This window comes from Oryctolagus cuniculus, chromosome 15 (genome assembly GCF_964237555.1).
Source record: "Oryctolagus cuniculus chromosome 15, mOryCun1.1, whole genome shotgun sequence".
Taxonomy (NCBI): Eukaryota; Metazoa; Chordata; class Mammalia; order Lagomorpha; family Leporidae; genus Oryctolagus; species Oryctolagus cuniculus.
This window is the reverse complement of record NC_091446.1, coordinates 18019728-18033966: the sequence shown is the minus strand read 5'-3', so window position 1 is coordinate 18033966 and position 14239 is coordinate 18019728. Positions and strand designations below refer to the sequence as shown.

Sequence of the window (14239 nt, the reverse complement as noted above, 5' to 3'; positions counted from 1 at the left end):
ATACAGGGATATTAACATAAAGCTTAATTTATAATTTTGGTTTCCTCTACAGTCAGTTTAAGGAAACCTCAGTAAGACATGCACAAAACTTAAGAGCACTCTGTCAGTAAAATGCTGCAGAATAAATTCACAGTGCATGAGAGGCGCCATCCACAAAAATAGCACACCCTGAGAAGTGGAGAGTGTGTGGACCAGAAAGGAAGCTCCTGAACAGGCCAGGTACCTACAGCGGGCTGTGTCTGAAGGAAAGGAGCTACGCAATCACTGCACAGAGTTCACAGGAGAGAACCTGGATCACGGGAAGATGCTGGTATTTACTATGCACTTCCAAGAGATCCTAGCCGTGGGGAGAATGAGTAATGGGGTATTCTGATGACGAGGGGCCAGCTTCTCCAGAGCCTCTGCTCTTCTCTCCAGAGCACTGCTCCTCACTTGAAGTCTACCAGCGACTTACTGATGAACCTGTAATTCAGCTTCCCAGGCTCCCTGAAGAGGTTTCTTAGGAGGAGGTGACTTGGAGAGTAAACAAAGATATTCTAACCCCTAGAAAGCACTTCTACCCTGTATATTCATGTCACTTTGTAGTATCACGATACTCCATTAGATTCTGCGCTATTTGAAGGCAGGTATGATGTATATTTTCCATTCTTATCTACATCACAGTTGGATAAGTATCATTGACTATGGTGGCAGCATTGTGGCACAGCAGGTAAAGCCACCACCTGCAATGCTAGCATCCCATATGGGTGCTGGTTCGAGACCCAGCTGCTCCACTTCTGATCCAGTTCTCTGTATATGGCCTGGGAAAGCAGCAAGGACTGCCCAAGTGTTTAGGCCCCTGCACCCATGTGGGAGACCTGGAAGAAGCTCTGGGCTCCTGGCTTTGGCTTCACTCAACCCTGGCTGTTGTGGCCATTTGAGAAGTGAACCAGCAGATGGAAGATCTCTCTCACTGTGTCTCTCCCTCTTGCTCTGTAACTATGCCTTCCAAATAAATAAATAAATCTTAAAGAAAAAAAAAATCACTGACTGCACAAACGGTTTCCCTGAAGCTGGCTGGCACACACTCTGAAATCCTACAGAACCCTGAGCCAAGAGATTTGCAAGGAGCTTCTTGGATTGCGAGGCTGGGGGCCAGTCTTTGCAAAGGTGATGAGCGCCACCCTGTGAGGCCTACCTGAATAACCTGCCAGCCCACTGCCCTCTCAATCTCTCTCCAGATTCATGCTGCTTATTGCCTCTCTATTTGAAGATCTGACCTTAAAGGTGACTTTTGCTTTTAAGTCTGAAATGTCAGTTTCCAAAGCCAACTCAACCTACTTCTCACCAACCCCTTGTTGGGGATCAGATCCACTACTTACCCTGTTTCCTATACGGTGAGCATCTGGGTGTCTTCCCTACACCTCTCCCCATCTTGTGAGCCTCACAAGACTAGCACTGCATCTTACAAGTTCAACTTATCAAACACATTTCAAATCTACAACCTCCTCTCCAACAGTATTACTATACTTTTAACTGAAGACCTATACTCTTGAGGAACAGTGATTTTTCTACTTACTACTTAGTGAATTCTTTATGTAATAGAGTATTAAGCTTGTGATTATAAAGAAAATTCCAAGTGTGTCATTGCAAAAATTAAAAGAAAAATAATAAAAGAAGCAAGAGGGAGGGTAGGATGGGAAGTATCACTATATTCTTAAAACTGTACTATGAAATACATGAGATTTGCTCCTTTTATATAAATTTTTGAAAGGAAAAAAAAAGACCTCATTAGCCTTTTCCTGGACTTCTGTAACAGAATCAGAATTAATCCAGCATCTTCTGAAATGATCATTCATAATGGAAATCTGAACCTGTCATTTCTCAAGCACAGGGCAGACTAAACTCTTGGCTTAGCAAGTGCTTTGTTCTGCTGCTCCCCACCAATGTAGCAACCCCTGTGACCTCTGACCCTTCCCAATGCTCTCCACATTCTGACTGCCTAACTTCTCCCCACTTCCTAACCATACTGCGCTCCTGAAGCTGTGCCTTTGCCCTTACTATTTCCTCTGAATGGAATGCGCTGCATTTTCCTGAAAACTGCTAAGAACCCTTCATGTTATAGCGTGGTTTTTACTTGCTTCTAGCTCTAGGAAAGGTGAGACGGTTACTCTGAATTTCCTTTATACCACCACCACCACACCCCTCACCCTCATCATGCCTCCCTCCTGCCAAGCTTAGTAATTTGCTATCTTTCCTTTCCAACTGCCTTTTATCCACTTGATAGATACTCATCATGCCCATACAGTTCACAAACTCATAGTTTACCAAGAATTCCACATAAAATACATAGATAAGGATGATAGTCTTAATGCTCTTCTTACTTTCCAAATTGTATACAATAAACATTCATTGCTTTTATAACAAAAGAAAAAAAGGCTAACAGTAATAGCATATATCACAGGGTGTATATTAAAAAAAACAAAAATTCAAAGCACAATCTTTCTCATACCTTAAATTTCAAAATAAGCTGATCTTACCTGAAGATTGGAATGTTGAGATTATTGCCCGAGGCAATGTATGGTGCTTTGATGTTATGGCAGAAGAGGATGAAAGTGAGCAGCAGATAGTCAATATGGGATCTATGGACCGGCAGAAATATAAGCGGCAAATTCGTCTAGCAAAGAGAAGAGCACCAAACTTAACATTCCAGTGTAAAGTTCAATCACGCTTTGCAACTGTCTGTTTGGTTTGAATCACTCAGACTGCTAGCCCATCGGTTACTAACGCTTTAAAAAACACAGTATTATGAATTCATTTCAATGTAATACTTATCTACCTAAAGACAAGAACTCTAACAACAAAAGTGAGTGGAGGAAGGAGAAGGGTGACCGAGAGTTCAAGCCGATCCCATGCCTCCCCTGAGGGGCAGCCCTGACTATATGAAAGACTCTGAACTCAGCCTGGTCTGCTTTGGAATCCTGGTGACTTGGGACCATTTCTCCATCTGTCTGCGCCTCTATGTCATTACCAATAAAGTGGAGATTGTTCTACTTGATTTTCAAGGTTGTTACAAGGTAATTTACACCAGGAATCCTGCCTGAGGCCTTCCTTATCTCACTCCTCCTCCCCAAGTACACACTGCAAAAGGGGGAGCCTCCCCAGCTGGCCGAAATGCACAACAGTGTGTGTACAAGAGAACATCTGCGAAAGAACTCTCAAAACCACGCTGCAGACGTGGGGGAACGGAAAGGCAGGTTCACAGAAATTCTTGCCTCAGTCGCAGCTTTCACCATCTCCAGCTGGCCCTTGTGAATCTGAATGTTCCAGAAGAAGCTGTTGAACAGTTTTAGCAGCACCCACCCAGTCAGTCTGGAAGGAAATAAAAACAAGAGAACAGTATGATACACATATAATGCAGGCTTATGTGTATATGTAAATACAAGTAGTTAACTTGTGTCTACTGAAGCTTCTGAGCTTAACCCAAGAGTACCTGTAGACGACTTCGTGTGTGTGTGTGTGTGTGCACACATGTATAGGTAAATGACTTGTGTGTGTACACGCATGGGCATATCTCAATTGTGGAATCACACAGCTAACCTTATATAGTGACTCATATATGCCACACACAGAAGTATCTACTTCTGATGGACTCACACTTCACTCAGGTAACACTTCATACGTCAGAAGTGAACGTCCAGGCAAACATCTAGGGAACAGAATGACCCTTCTGGTGCACACAGGCCAGTCCTTTCAAGACAGGGACACGTGAAACCTGACTCACAGCAGTCTAGGAGGACAAACGTTAGCAGGAAGCCAGTGGCTGCTACCAACCAGCAGAGCCTGAAGCACCTCAAAGCCTACCCCAGGGCTACTGCACATGGGTGCTGAATAATAACAGAAGGAAGATCGGAACTTAACATCGAGTACATCAACACAAGTGTGGAACAGAGGGCGTCGTGCTAGGAGAAGGCAGTCCAGTGAGTCGGTCCTGCTTGCTCAAGACAGGAAGGTGCTTGCCAACCGTCTTGCGCCTCACTTTTAATACCTGATCATCCCGGGCGAGACAGTGGCAACCATTTCTTGAAGAATCTTTTTGGCCTTCTTTTTCACCTTATTGACGGCTTTTGATTGCTGCTGGGCAGAACCGTCAGGGTTTAATTCAGCAGCCACTTCTGCAATTGCTTCTTGTACTCTGATTTGAACACAGAAAGACAAAGGAACTGGCTTTACACTACATTTTGTATTCAGCATTTTCTAAACGGCACTGTAAGTCACAAAACAAAATGTACGTTCTCTTTAATACGTGGTAATACGAGAGAATAAACTCAAGCTGGAAGCACTCTTTCTGGCTGTCCATGAAATATCCAGAGATGCTAACTGATTTGGGAGCATTCCTAAATCAATGGCTCTCTGAGGCATCTGGAAGGTAGACTGAAGAATTTGACCCAATTCACTGGGGGACAACTGCATGCATTTAAAATTTCTGGCTGTGATGGGAGAGTCACAAAGAGGAATTCCACAAAGGAAAAAAAGATTATTCCTTTAGTCATATAATTCAGAAGCATTCAAACATCCACTGCCAAAGTAATTTATGATTTCTCTTTCTAAAGACCTAAATTACTATTGATGTATATCATGACCCCATTAAAACTATATGCAAATCTCTCTGGGAAGGATCAAAGGGGGACATAAATATTTATCACGCTTTCATTTTTTTCCCAAATCAATCCAGTAATTAAAAAAAATGGTTCAAGATAAAAATAGCACAAAGCAATAAGCAGTGAGGAAAAATGCAAATTTTATTATGCTTTTGTTAACTTTTTAACTTTCATTAACTTAGGAGAGAAACCTAAGTAGGGTTTAACCACTTCTAACACTGCAGTTAGCACTCAAAACTGGATGGAATGAAACACACTTGCAGATTTGACTAGAAAATAGAATACATAATAATCCAATAGAGCTTCAAGTTTTCTCCCACTAGTGCTACTAATTTTAGACTAATGAAGTCTGGCAAAACTCCACATGGTCCTCTAATTCACTAATATGAAAAGACTCATTCCATAGGACAGGGGTACACCCAAGTGTACTCCCTGAGAGATGTTTCCCACATTCCGGCCAGGAATCTTTTCACAAGGAATTGACGCTTTAATTGTTACATTTCCATTATCAACTATTCACTTGTTCTTTCAATAAACATTTCTTGAGTACCTACTATGCACCCTCTCCCAGCACTGTTCAAGCCTTAACAACTACCCACCTACAAAAAACCCTTGTGTATTCAAAGCAGCCTTTCAATTCGTCCTCATCTCCCTCTCCCCAATGAAGCAAATCTCTGAAGCGGGCCCCAGCAATGAGACAGAACAGAACAACTCCTGCTCAGGAGTATCTATTGCAGCATCCCATCTGGGCTAAAGTCAGTTGCTGTCCCCAGCAAGCAAGCGCCTCTGAGAGCAAGGTCAGAATCTTACCAAGATTGTTCTGACAACTTTCTAGCACCAGAGTATGTACGGGGGCACTCAGTAACTATCTGACAGACAGCAAAGCCACATCCCTTGTGGCTATAAAATAGGAAGTGCAGTGTCTCCAACATTGGTATCACAGAAAACTGGAAATATGTGCATCTCTAAACCTTCCTTTCATGTGGGATTAGAAACCCATCCAATTGCTAATCCATAAAACAAGTGTGTGACTCCCACATGGCACTGTTCACCAAAACCATCTGTTCTGCCCTTCTGCAGTTTCCTTCAGAGCTTAACATTTAATGTTTGGGAATACAAACCCTTCTTGAAATAGTGTTCCCGAGACACCGCGGATTAACAGAGGGGATTACTGGCCCACCCCCACTCCTGCCACTCCCTCCTGCCTCTCCCCACCTTGGCAACCGTGCTCCCGCCTTACCTAGTACTGTTCAGCACATTCTCGCTCACGTTGGTGGCAAACATGCCATTATGGACATCTCGCTCTTGAACAAAAAGAACATAGGAAAGCCGTCTTGCCAGCCATCCTCGGTGCCTGCAACATGAAGGTGAGTTAGCAGGGAAGAGAAAGGTCTGAAACCAGTGGCTTCATCTATGCAGTGGCTTCCTCCTGTGAAAACAAGCCTGATGGCATCTGCTCCCAAGACCCAGAGGATCTCCTACAGCAGCCAATTCTCCTTAGGAGTACAGGATGCTGGGCAGCCCACTTTAGTCAGTTTTTCTCCTGTTCTCAGCTACAACGGAAACTTGGAAACTTTGCTAAATAATAACCCTTCTACAGTAACAAAAGAACAAAAATGTCTTACTTTGTTAATGCCATTAAGAAGGCAACTATGTTAAATGTTGTATTATATGTAGGATATACATAACATACATGTATCATATATGTGTGTGTGAGCATGCATGCACACGGAGTCATCCCTTAGCATCTGAAGGGACTGATTCCAGAACTCCCACAGGCAACAAAATGTGGGGGTGCTCACGCCCCTTATGTAAACTGGTATAGTAGCAGCATGTAATCTACTGCACAGCCTCCTACACACTTTAATTGTCTCTGGATTACATGTAAGACCTCTTACAAGGTAAACTGACTTAATCGTTGTTGTAATATGCTTTTTAGGAAATAATAAAAATCAAAATTATACATTTTCAGTTCAGGTGCAATTTTTTTTCCCAAAAATATTTGATCTACTGTTGGTCAAATCCATAGATGTGGAACCAAGGAACAAGGAGCACTAACTGTATACAGATAAGCTATGCAGCTTACAATCATAGCTATGGGCCATAAAAAGATAAATTTGAAAATATTCTTAGCTAATATTAAGCCAGCTCTTAGCTACTCCTTTATTATCACAGTACTTCTTTCAAGGCAATCACTGGCTTTCCAGTTGAATCCATAAGGATGCTCAGTTGAGAGAGTCAAGTAGAACAGGCCAATGAACTGAATATCTGGATTCTGGATTCATGAAGCCCCTTTGCTTAGGCTGTTTCTTTAAAATGTTTTATTTTATATTTTATTTTAATGCAAACCCACAGTCACCTTACCTAAGAGATAGGGCGTGGTCCCAGCAGTGACAGTGACGTGTGGTGTTTACATGGGGGGATGGGGAGACTGATGTTGTAACCAGAATGCCAAACCTTCCTTAGGTAACCACTTGACATCATTTCTAATGATTATACAATGCTTTGCTACTATTTCCTTTTAATGACAGAGACAGGGGAAGAGTTTAAGCATAAGTTCACTCACTCTGAAAGGATCCAGAAGGCACCACCCTGAGGAACGTAACTCGAGAAAGCACTGTGCACGAACCACTTGCTCCTCCATCTCTCCTTCCTGCCCCCTTTGCCTCAATCGCTTGAAAATGTGTCCCATTATGTCACAGGTTCCCCCTAAACTCTTCAGTGAATGTTTTCAGAGCTACTACTGTAATATACAAAGTCTACGCTCCCTATGAAACCCCTTGGCGGCTGACTAGAAGCATTGTACATGTCAATATAGTAAATGTTATCTTTCCTAATTGCTTCCTAGGGCAACAAGAGCAACTTTTGGCTTTACTCATAAAATGTCTAGTTATGTAAAGAATAAAAGGCTTTCTCTTTTCTTAGGATTTTAATCATGTCAACCATGAGTAAAAAGGACAACAACAATTAAAAAAAAAAAAAAAAAAAAAAAAAAAAAAAACCTCAATGGACCACACAGCCCCTCCCTGTTTTAAATTTAGAGAGAGAGGGAAAAGAATAGCCTGGCAGTAGGAAACAATACATCCCTTGACTTTGACTGCAGTTCTATTAAAAAAAAAAAATGAAAACTTTAGTACATGCAGAATTATGCTTGTGTGTGACCTCATTATCCATTATGAATACTAACATCAGAAAGCCTTCAAATTTAAGTATGCAACTTCTTGGGTCAATTTTTCATACAATTGCACCCCAGTTACCTACCGCAGGCATCTACTTCTGGAACTGGGAGCCTGTCTGGCCACTGCTTCTCTTGCATCAATGACACTAACACAACCTGCCAACCCTCCTTCCTTAGCCATTGGCCTGGATGCCTATCAAACAAAGGCCCCTTACTCGTACTGCAATGCTTACTAGCCCATCCCCATATGCCTGGAACTTGTAAGAATTCTAAGAAAAGTATTAGACAAATAATAAGTCAAAGAAAGTTTCCTTAATAGCAGAAAATATCTACTAAAACCCTATAGATGGGGCAGATTTTAGGCACTTGGACATTTTTGAATAATAAAATAGCCATAACAGACTACAAGACATCCAAACCTATACTAGTCATCAAATATTTCTTACATTTTGGCACCCTTTATATGCAAAACCATTATATGGATAAAGTACCATCCGTAACATCTGCACTATCACAGACTTAAGTCTAGCACTGGTGACAGTAAGAAGTTTCTGTCGTATCTGTACTGCTTCTAATCTTTAGATTAAAACTCTCATGTCAGACGCCCATGCTCTATTAACTCTCAAAAAACATAAAGAGATCCACCTTTAAGTGTATTAATTGGCTATCATGAATTTTTTTTTGACATTTATTAGAAGTGTAAGAAGTTTCTTTTTACCTTGTGTGAGTTTCATTGATATAAATAACATTCCGCAAACCCAAAGACGGGATACTGGGGTTGAAAAACTTTTCCTATACAAAACAAAATAAACGGAAACATAAATACACAACTGGATGGTGGCCAAGAGCTCAGATTAAGAATTCTTGATGACTCTGAAAATTCAAGCACGATGTAAAGGCATAGCCCCAAAACTCTGTGTGATGAAGATCAGCTATGCCTTACTGAAAAGAACTTTCAGGTCACAAACTCCAAATTAATCCTTAAAACCAAAGGAAACCCTGTCTCGCTCTTCATGCCCCACAAGGCTATCACCAAATTAAAACTACAGGTAGCATGAAACACTGAGAGAGTTCCCAGAATACAGCAATACTGTGCTAAGTAAGCACCATGCAGCTATTGTTAGATCACTAAATCTCTCAATAATCCTCACACATAAGAATTGTGAGAAAATGGAGACTGGTGAGGGTTTAGGAGTCAGTCTCAGAATCTGCTCCAAAGAGCATGGTCTTTCTCTCCCTGTATAATGACTGCCCACTTAATGAGAAAATGTGCAGCCTCAAGCCACCCTCTTTGTAGGTAGCCTCGAAAGATAATCCAGAGAGCCGTGCTGAAAAGACCAAGTCTACAGCTTTACCAGTCTGGGCTGAAAGAGAAATGTTCCACAAATAAAGGACCAAAAAGCATTGCCTACCCTCAAAAAAGATGTAAAACATATAGAAGTGAAATCTTTTTTCAGAAAAGAAAAATAATATTTCAGCCAAATAAAAAAATCACTACCAACATATTTTCAAACAATTTTTTTTTTAAAGAACATGCCATGGGAGAAATTTAAGACTAAGTTCAGTTCCATCAGGTTCTGCATGTAGGCAAAATATCATTATGTGATATCATCTATCCCCACTCCAAACCATCACCACTACCAATAATTTCTTATATTCTCTTCCAACTTAAGAATACACTGTAACATTACATTTAAGATACTGTTTTGGCTTGATATTGTAGCTAAAGTATTGTTTTGAGGTAAAAGACCAGATCAAAAAGGAAAAGCCACACAGCCTTCTGTTTACATCTTTATTTCTTTTGGCCTGTTCTGAGCTGGCCTACTCCCAGCCCAGAACTTTCCATATCTTTCAATTCCACCAAATTCTTGCAGTAAGGCACCTGTGGTTTCAAAGAAGCAATATTTATGACAAAGCACCTTTAAGCAGACCTGAACAGTTCGTGGAAATAGCTCGGGCTCCACAAAAATCTATCTCGGGTTAGTAAATCACTTTATTTTAGACTCAGAATTCTACTTCCTGCCAAGACAACCGAAATAGAAAATTCACACAGCACAGTTACCTATTCACACAGGTTATAAGGAACCTCTATAAATGGCAGATCTCCTACATCCTAACAACTGGCTCACCCCTCACAGAGCTTAACATCAAGAAAAATATTTTAAAAAGTGAATCAGCTGGGTTGGCACTGTGGCACAGCAGGTAGAGCTGCTGCCTGTGGTGCCAGCATCCTATCTGGGCACGAGTTCATGTCCCAACTGCTCCTCTTCCAATCCAGCTCTCTGTTATGGCCTAGGACAGCAGCAGAAGAGGGCCCAAGTCCTTGGGCCCCTGCACCCATGTGGGAGACCCGGAAGAATCTCCTGGCTCTTGGCTTCAGATCAGCTCAGTTCCGGCTGTTGCAGCCATTTGGGGAGTGAACCAGCAGATGGAAGACCTCTCTCTGTCTCTCCCTCTCTCTGTAACTCTACCTCTCAAATAAATAAATCCATATAAAAAAAAATGCATCAGCTATTTCAGGACACAGCCACAAGAAATCCTACGTTTCTGTGCTAATGTGGCCCACGCCAGCTGCCCTAAGCAGCACCTCTCACCCAGTCGAGTCTTCTAAACCACTGCACTGGACAGTGGAAGACACTGCATAGCTTCGTTTTATATCAAAATACAAACAAACCTACCCACGTTCTTTCATCAACTTTTCCCCTAACGTTTTAGTGACTTTTCTTCAATATCGCAGCAACAGACAATCCGGGAACAGAAATGTGACACAAGCTAAGAGTGAAGTCACAGCTTTAACTCTTCTTCCGTCCCACTGTCTTCCTCCCATCGGTCTAGGATTCGAACGTTAAGTGCCGATGTCCAGCATCTGGGGTGGGCATTGTGGTGCAGCCGATCAAGCTGCTGCTTGGAAGGCCTGCATCCCACAGTGGAGTGCCGGCTGCAGTCCCAGGGCCTCTGTTTCCAACTGCGCATTGCTGATAACGCATCTTGGAAGGCAGCAGAAGGTGACGCAAGTGCCTGGGTCCCTGTCACCCACACGGGAGACCCAGATGGCTTCCAGGCTCTTTGCCTTAGGCTGGTCCAGCCCTGACTGTTCTGGGCATTTGGGAAGTGAAGCAGCAGATGAATGATCTCTCTCTCTCTCTCTCTCTCTATCCTTCCTTCCTCTCTTCTGCTCTCTCTCCCTCCCTCTCAGGCTCTGCCTTTTAAGTAGACAAAAATAAATATTTTTTAAATATGAGGGTTTACAGACATAAAACAATAAAATTCAACATCTAGAAGTTACATGAAGGTTCCCAGTAACTCTCTAGAAGAGAAACTGAAAATAAGATCTATTCTAAAAAAAAGAAAATCACACTAAAACTACAAAAGAATCAGAATATTATCAAGTATTGATTATGAGACTAATATTTGTTGTTGAATAAAACAACAGAAAGAAAAATCAAATCAACACTTTTACGGGGGATACTGGCTAAATTTATAAATGTGGGTCTCAGAAAATATGAACTCACACAAAGTGAGAACCCTGGGTCACATATTTCACCCTGGGCACTAAAGATCCCCACGCAGCACCATGCTTACCCAGCTCTGGGGGGTGCAGGAATAGCAACATCTTCCGACAAACGGCCTCTTGCGGCTCATCAGGCTTTCTTTCCATTTTAAGGTTGCAGATCTGAAGACGGTAGGTCTGAAACCATATTCACCCTAATAAATATTAAGCAAGAAAAACTGCCTAAGTGGCAAGAAAATGATACTTGTCCATTTGATCTCTACAAGGAAGACATTTCTGTAGCAGAGAATTCTGCGGACGTGTTTGTCTTCGGTGGTACAACCACGTCTGTTTCACAGGGTGGGTTTTTACTGGCCAGCCACCTCCACGATCAACACTCAGACACAAGCTTGGGACATAAACAAGAAGTCAATGCCTGAGAACAGCAATCACTAATAACAACTGCAGCACACGCAAGGCGGGGTTCAAAGCCTAGTGAGTTGTGGAAGTCAAATGGGCTTCTACGGAGGAAGAATTTCCAAATCCTGGACCCCAAGGCTGACTGTTAACCTTTCCTCCTTTCAAGCCACTCCCACGACAGAACTACAAAGACCTTAGGTGGTAAGAAGTTGTCAGGCTACAGCTAAAAATATTTAACTTTGTATGAAAACAAAGTAAACTCATGTAACATTCCTGTATCTTTTCAAGAAATTTTAAAAGCTGGACTTTAAATTATATTATAGTTGTAGTGTTCAATTAGGGTCAAACCCAGCTCTTCTGCTCTAACAATTTTTCTTTTGACTTTGATCGAAGTAGCTGTTCAAATCTCACAGAAATAACAATCTCAAAATAAGCAAAGAAAAAATATTTACATAAAGCAGAGAGTGTTTGAGATAAGATTTAAAACATGTCATGTTCTGCTGAAATAAGGAAAACAAGACAAGCAAAGCCATGTCCTTTGTAATGGATCCACACTAGAGTTTTCTGTTTGAAGCTCACGTCCATTATAAAATCTGTGCTTATTAAATACAACTATGGGAAGTACATGATGAGAGAAAGGAAAAAAGGAAATTCCGCCCAAAACAACGACGAGGGTTTCTTGTTTCCCATGCAAGAGTTCTGCTTTTTGACATAATCACTGCACTTACATTTTCCACCAGATTGCTTTTTTCCCAATTAATGCTAATACCAAAAAATTTTAAATATTGTGAGACTTCATGAACACACGCAACACTTGGAGACTTTTTCCACAGCTGTCAACCTACATTATGCCCACTGCTGCCAACCTCTCCACCCCCGCCAGAACACTGAAACGGACAGTCTCGACTGAATTCTTTTAATTCTTATCTGACACTTACCCACTCCTCACTGGCGTGCTTGCATCGACCAAGGCTGTAGTCCGAGGAATTCGGAAGATAAGAAACATCTATTGTGCCAAGGGTCAGTGCAGATTCATCCATGTCACAAAGTGTAACTCCCAAATCATGTGCTATAAAAAATATATACATGTATCAGGCCGATGAAGAACCCAGACAGTAAATATCAGAACTCAAAATCCTGACTTCTCTATTATTTTGCTCTATAATAGGATAGCAATTGAACTAACTGTATACTTTACCATATTAAGTCATAATGTAAAAACAGGCTTTATGTGTTTAGATAAACTCAAACTGCCCTTATTCAAAAAATAAAAATGAGCATTTGTATCAGAAATCTCCCTGAATATATAAGGATATACTTGTATCCTTAGATCTCCTGAAAAAAAAAAATTCCTATGAAAAGTTATTTGCAAACGTGAGAGTTTGTTTCAGATAGGCAAAAAAGGCTTATTTCATTTTTGTTAATAACTGAATAGTTTGAAGGAGGATGAAGACATGTGTCTATTTAATTAAACATTTGTATGCCCACAAATGACTATTTTTTTAAGATACTGGGAATTTTCCCTCGTACATATTTATGCAAGGCAAAATACCGAAAAGCGAATAGAGTACTTCTAAAGTTTCCCACTGAAACTGATTTAAGCTTGATTTTCTCATGATACCTTAAAAGAAACAATGTTTGCACTCTTACCTACAAAGACGGAAAAGAAAAACACATTATTACGCAGCATGAGTTTTATCCACTTGCACCTTTCTCCAGGAGCCTTTCCTACTCTGAGGTTAGAGTGCACTCCCAGAATACACGGAAATTACCCTAAAATACAAACGCTTCTTAACAGAATCGCCATCCTCAAATTATTTTAGCTTTTGGCCCTTTCTCACTTGGCTTTCAAGGATTGCTTTCAAATCGGAGCGGCCGGGGGCAGGGCGCTCCTGTGGGGCTATCCTGATGTCTGCACAACCCCCGCAGGCGCCAGCCTCTGCCCGCTGACACGGGTCCTCCACCACGCAGCACCCGTAGCAATGGGACAGTAACTGAGGGCAGGCGATGCACCTGGCAGGAAGGGCGTTCCTCCGAATTCTAAAGCAAAGATTCAGCACCCGGCTCTCCGCTCCGGGTGGAGGACGGCCATTCAACACGGGGAGCCGCTGCCGCCTGGGAAAGAGGAGACCAAAGGGAGACTCGCGCCAATAGGAAGTCCGCGCTGTGCTCCTCCTCCCTCCGCGCAGGGTTTACCCAAGGTCAAGGGGTGGGGGGAACCCCATCCCGCAGGCTCCACGTGGGCCGAGAGGAGCGGACCGCGAGCTCCGACAGGGGCAGAGGCAGGGGCCGCTCTGAAGTCTAAATCCTCCACCGTGATAACTGTGCCTCGGCTTCCCCGTCTGGAAAATGGGCACACGACCGATCTCACCTCCCGGATGGGCGCGGGGACTGACCGAGGGGTACAAGGCGTCCAGCGCAGCGCGGAACACGCAGTGAGCGCCCAGTGCAACCCACGGCGGCCGCTGTCACCGGATTATCCCCAGCACCAGCTGCTCTGAGAGCCCCCGC

At 42.4% G+C, this 14239-nt stretch overlaps 1 protein-coding gene across 8 annotated transcripts in view; it reads right to left on the bottom strand.

Moving 5' to 3' along the window:
• GPAM (glycerol-3-phosphate acyltransferase, mitochondrial) overlaps nucleotides 1-14239 on the bottom strand; it is a 62341-nt gene that overhangs the window by 20487 nt on the left and 27615 nt on the right. For 4 of the 8 annotated variants that reach the window (XR_011382262.1, XM_008270504.4, XM_051824178.2 and 1 more), the window contains exons 2-8: nucleotides 12667-12797; nucleotides 11401-11523; nucleotides 8537-8610; nucleotides 5881-5994; nucleotides 4028-4174; nucleotides 3255-3351; nucleotides 2520-2656 (exon numbers count right to left, since the gene is read on the bottom strand). Coding sequence is in view for 6 of the 8 variants with exons in the window: in XM_008270504.4 (XP_008268726.2) it covers nucleotides 2520-2656; nucleotides 3255-3351; nucleotides 4028-4174; nucleotides 5881-5994; nucleotides 8537-8610; nucleotides 11401-11523; nucleotides 12667-12768 (794 nt within the window). In the remaining 2 variants the exon portion in view is untranslated. Of the gene's footprint in view, nucleotides 1-2519; nucleotides 2657-3254; nucleotides 3352-4027; nucleotides 4175-5880; nucleotides 5995-8536; nucleotides 8611-11400; nucleotides 11524-12666; nucleotides 12798-13378; nucleotides 13844-14239 lie in introns of those variants that run through there. The other 4 variants (XR_011382261.1, XM_070057225.1, XM_008270506.3 and 1 more) reach the window with 3 other exon arrangements.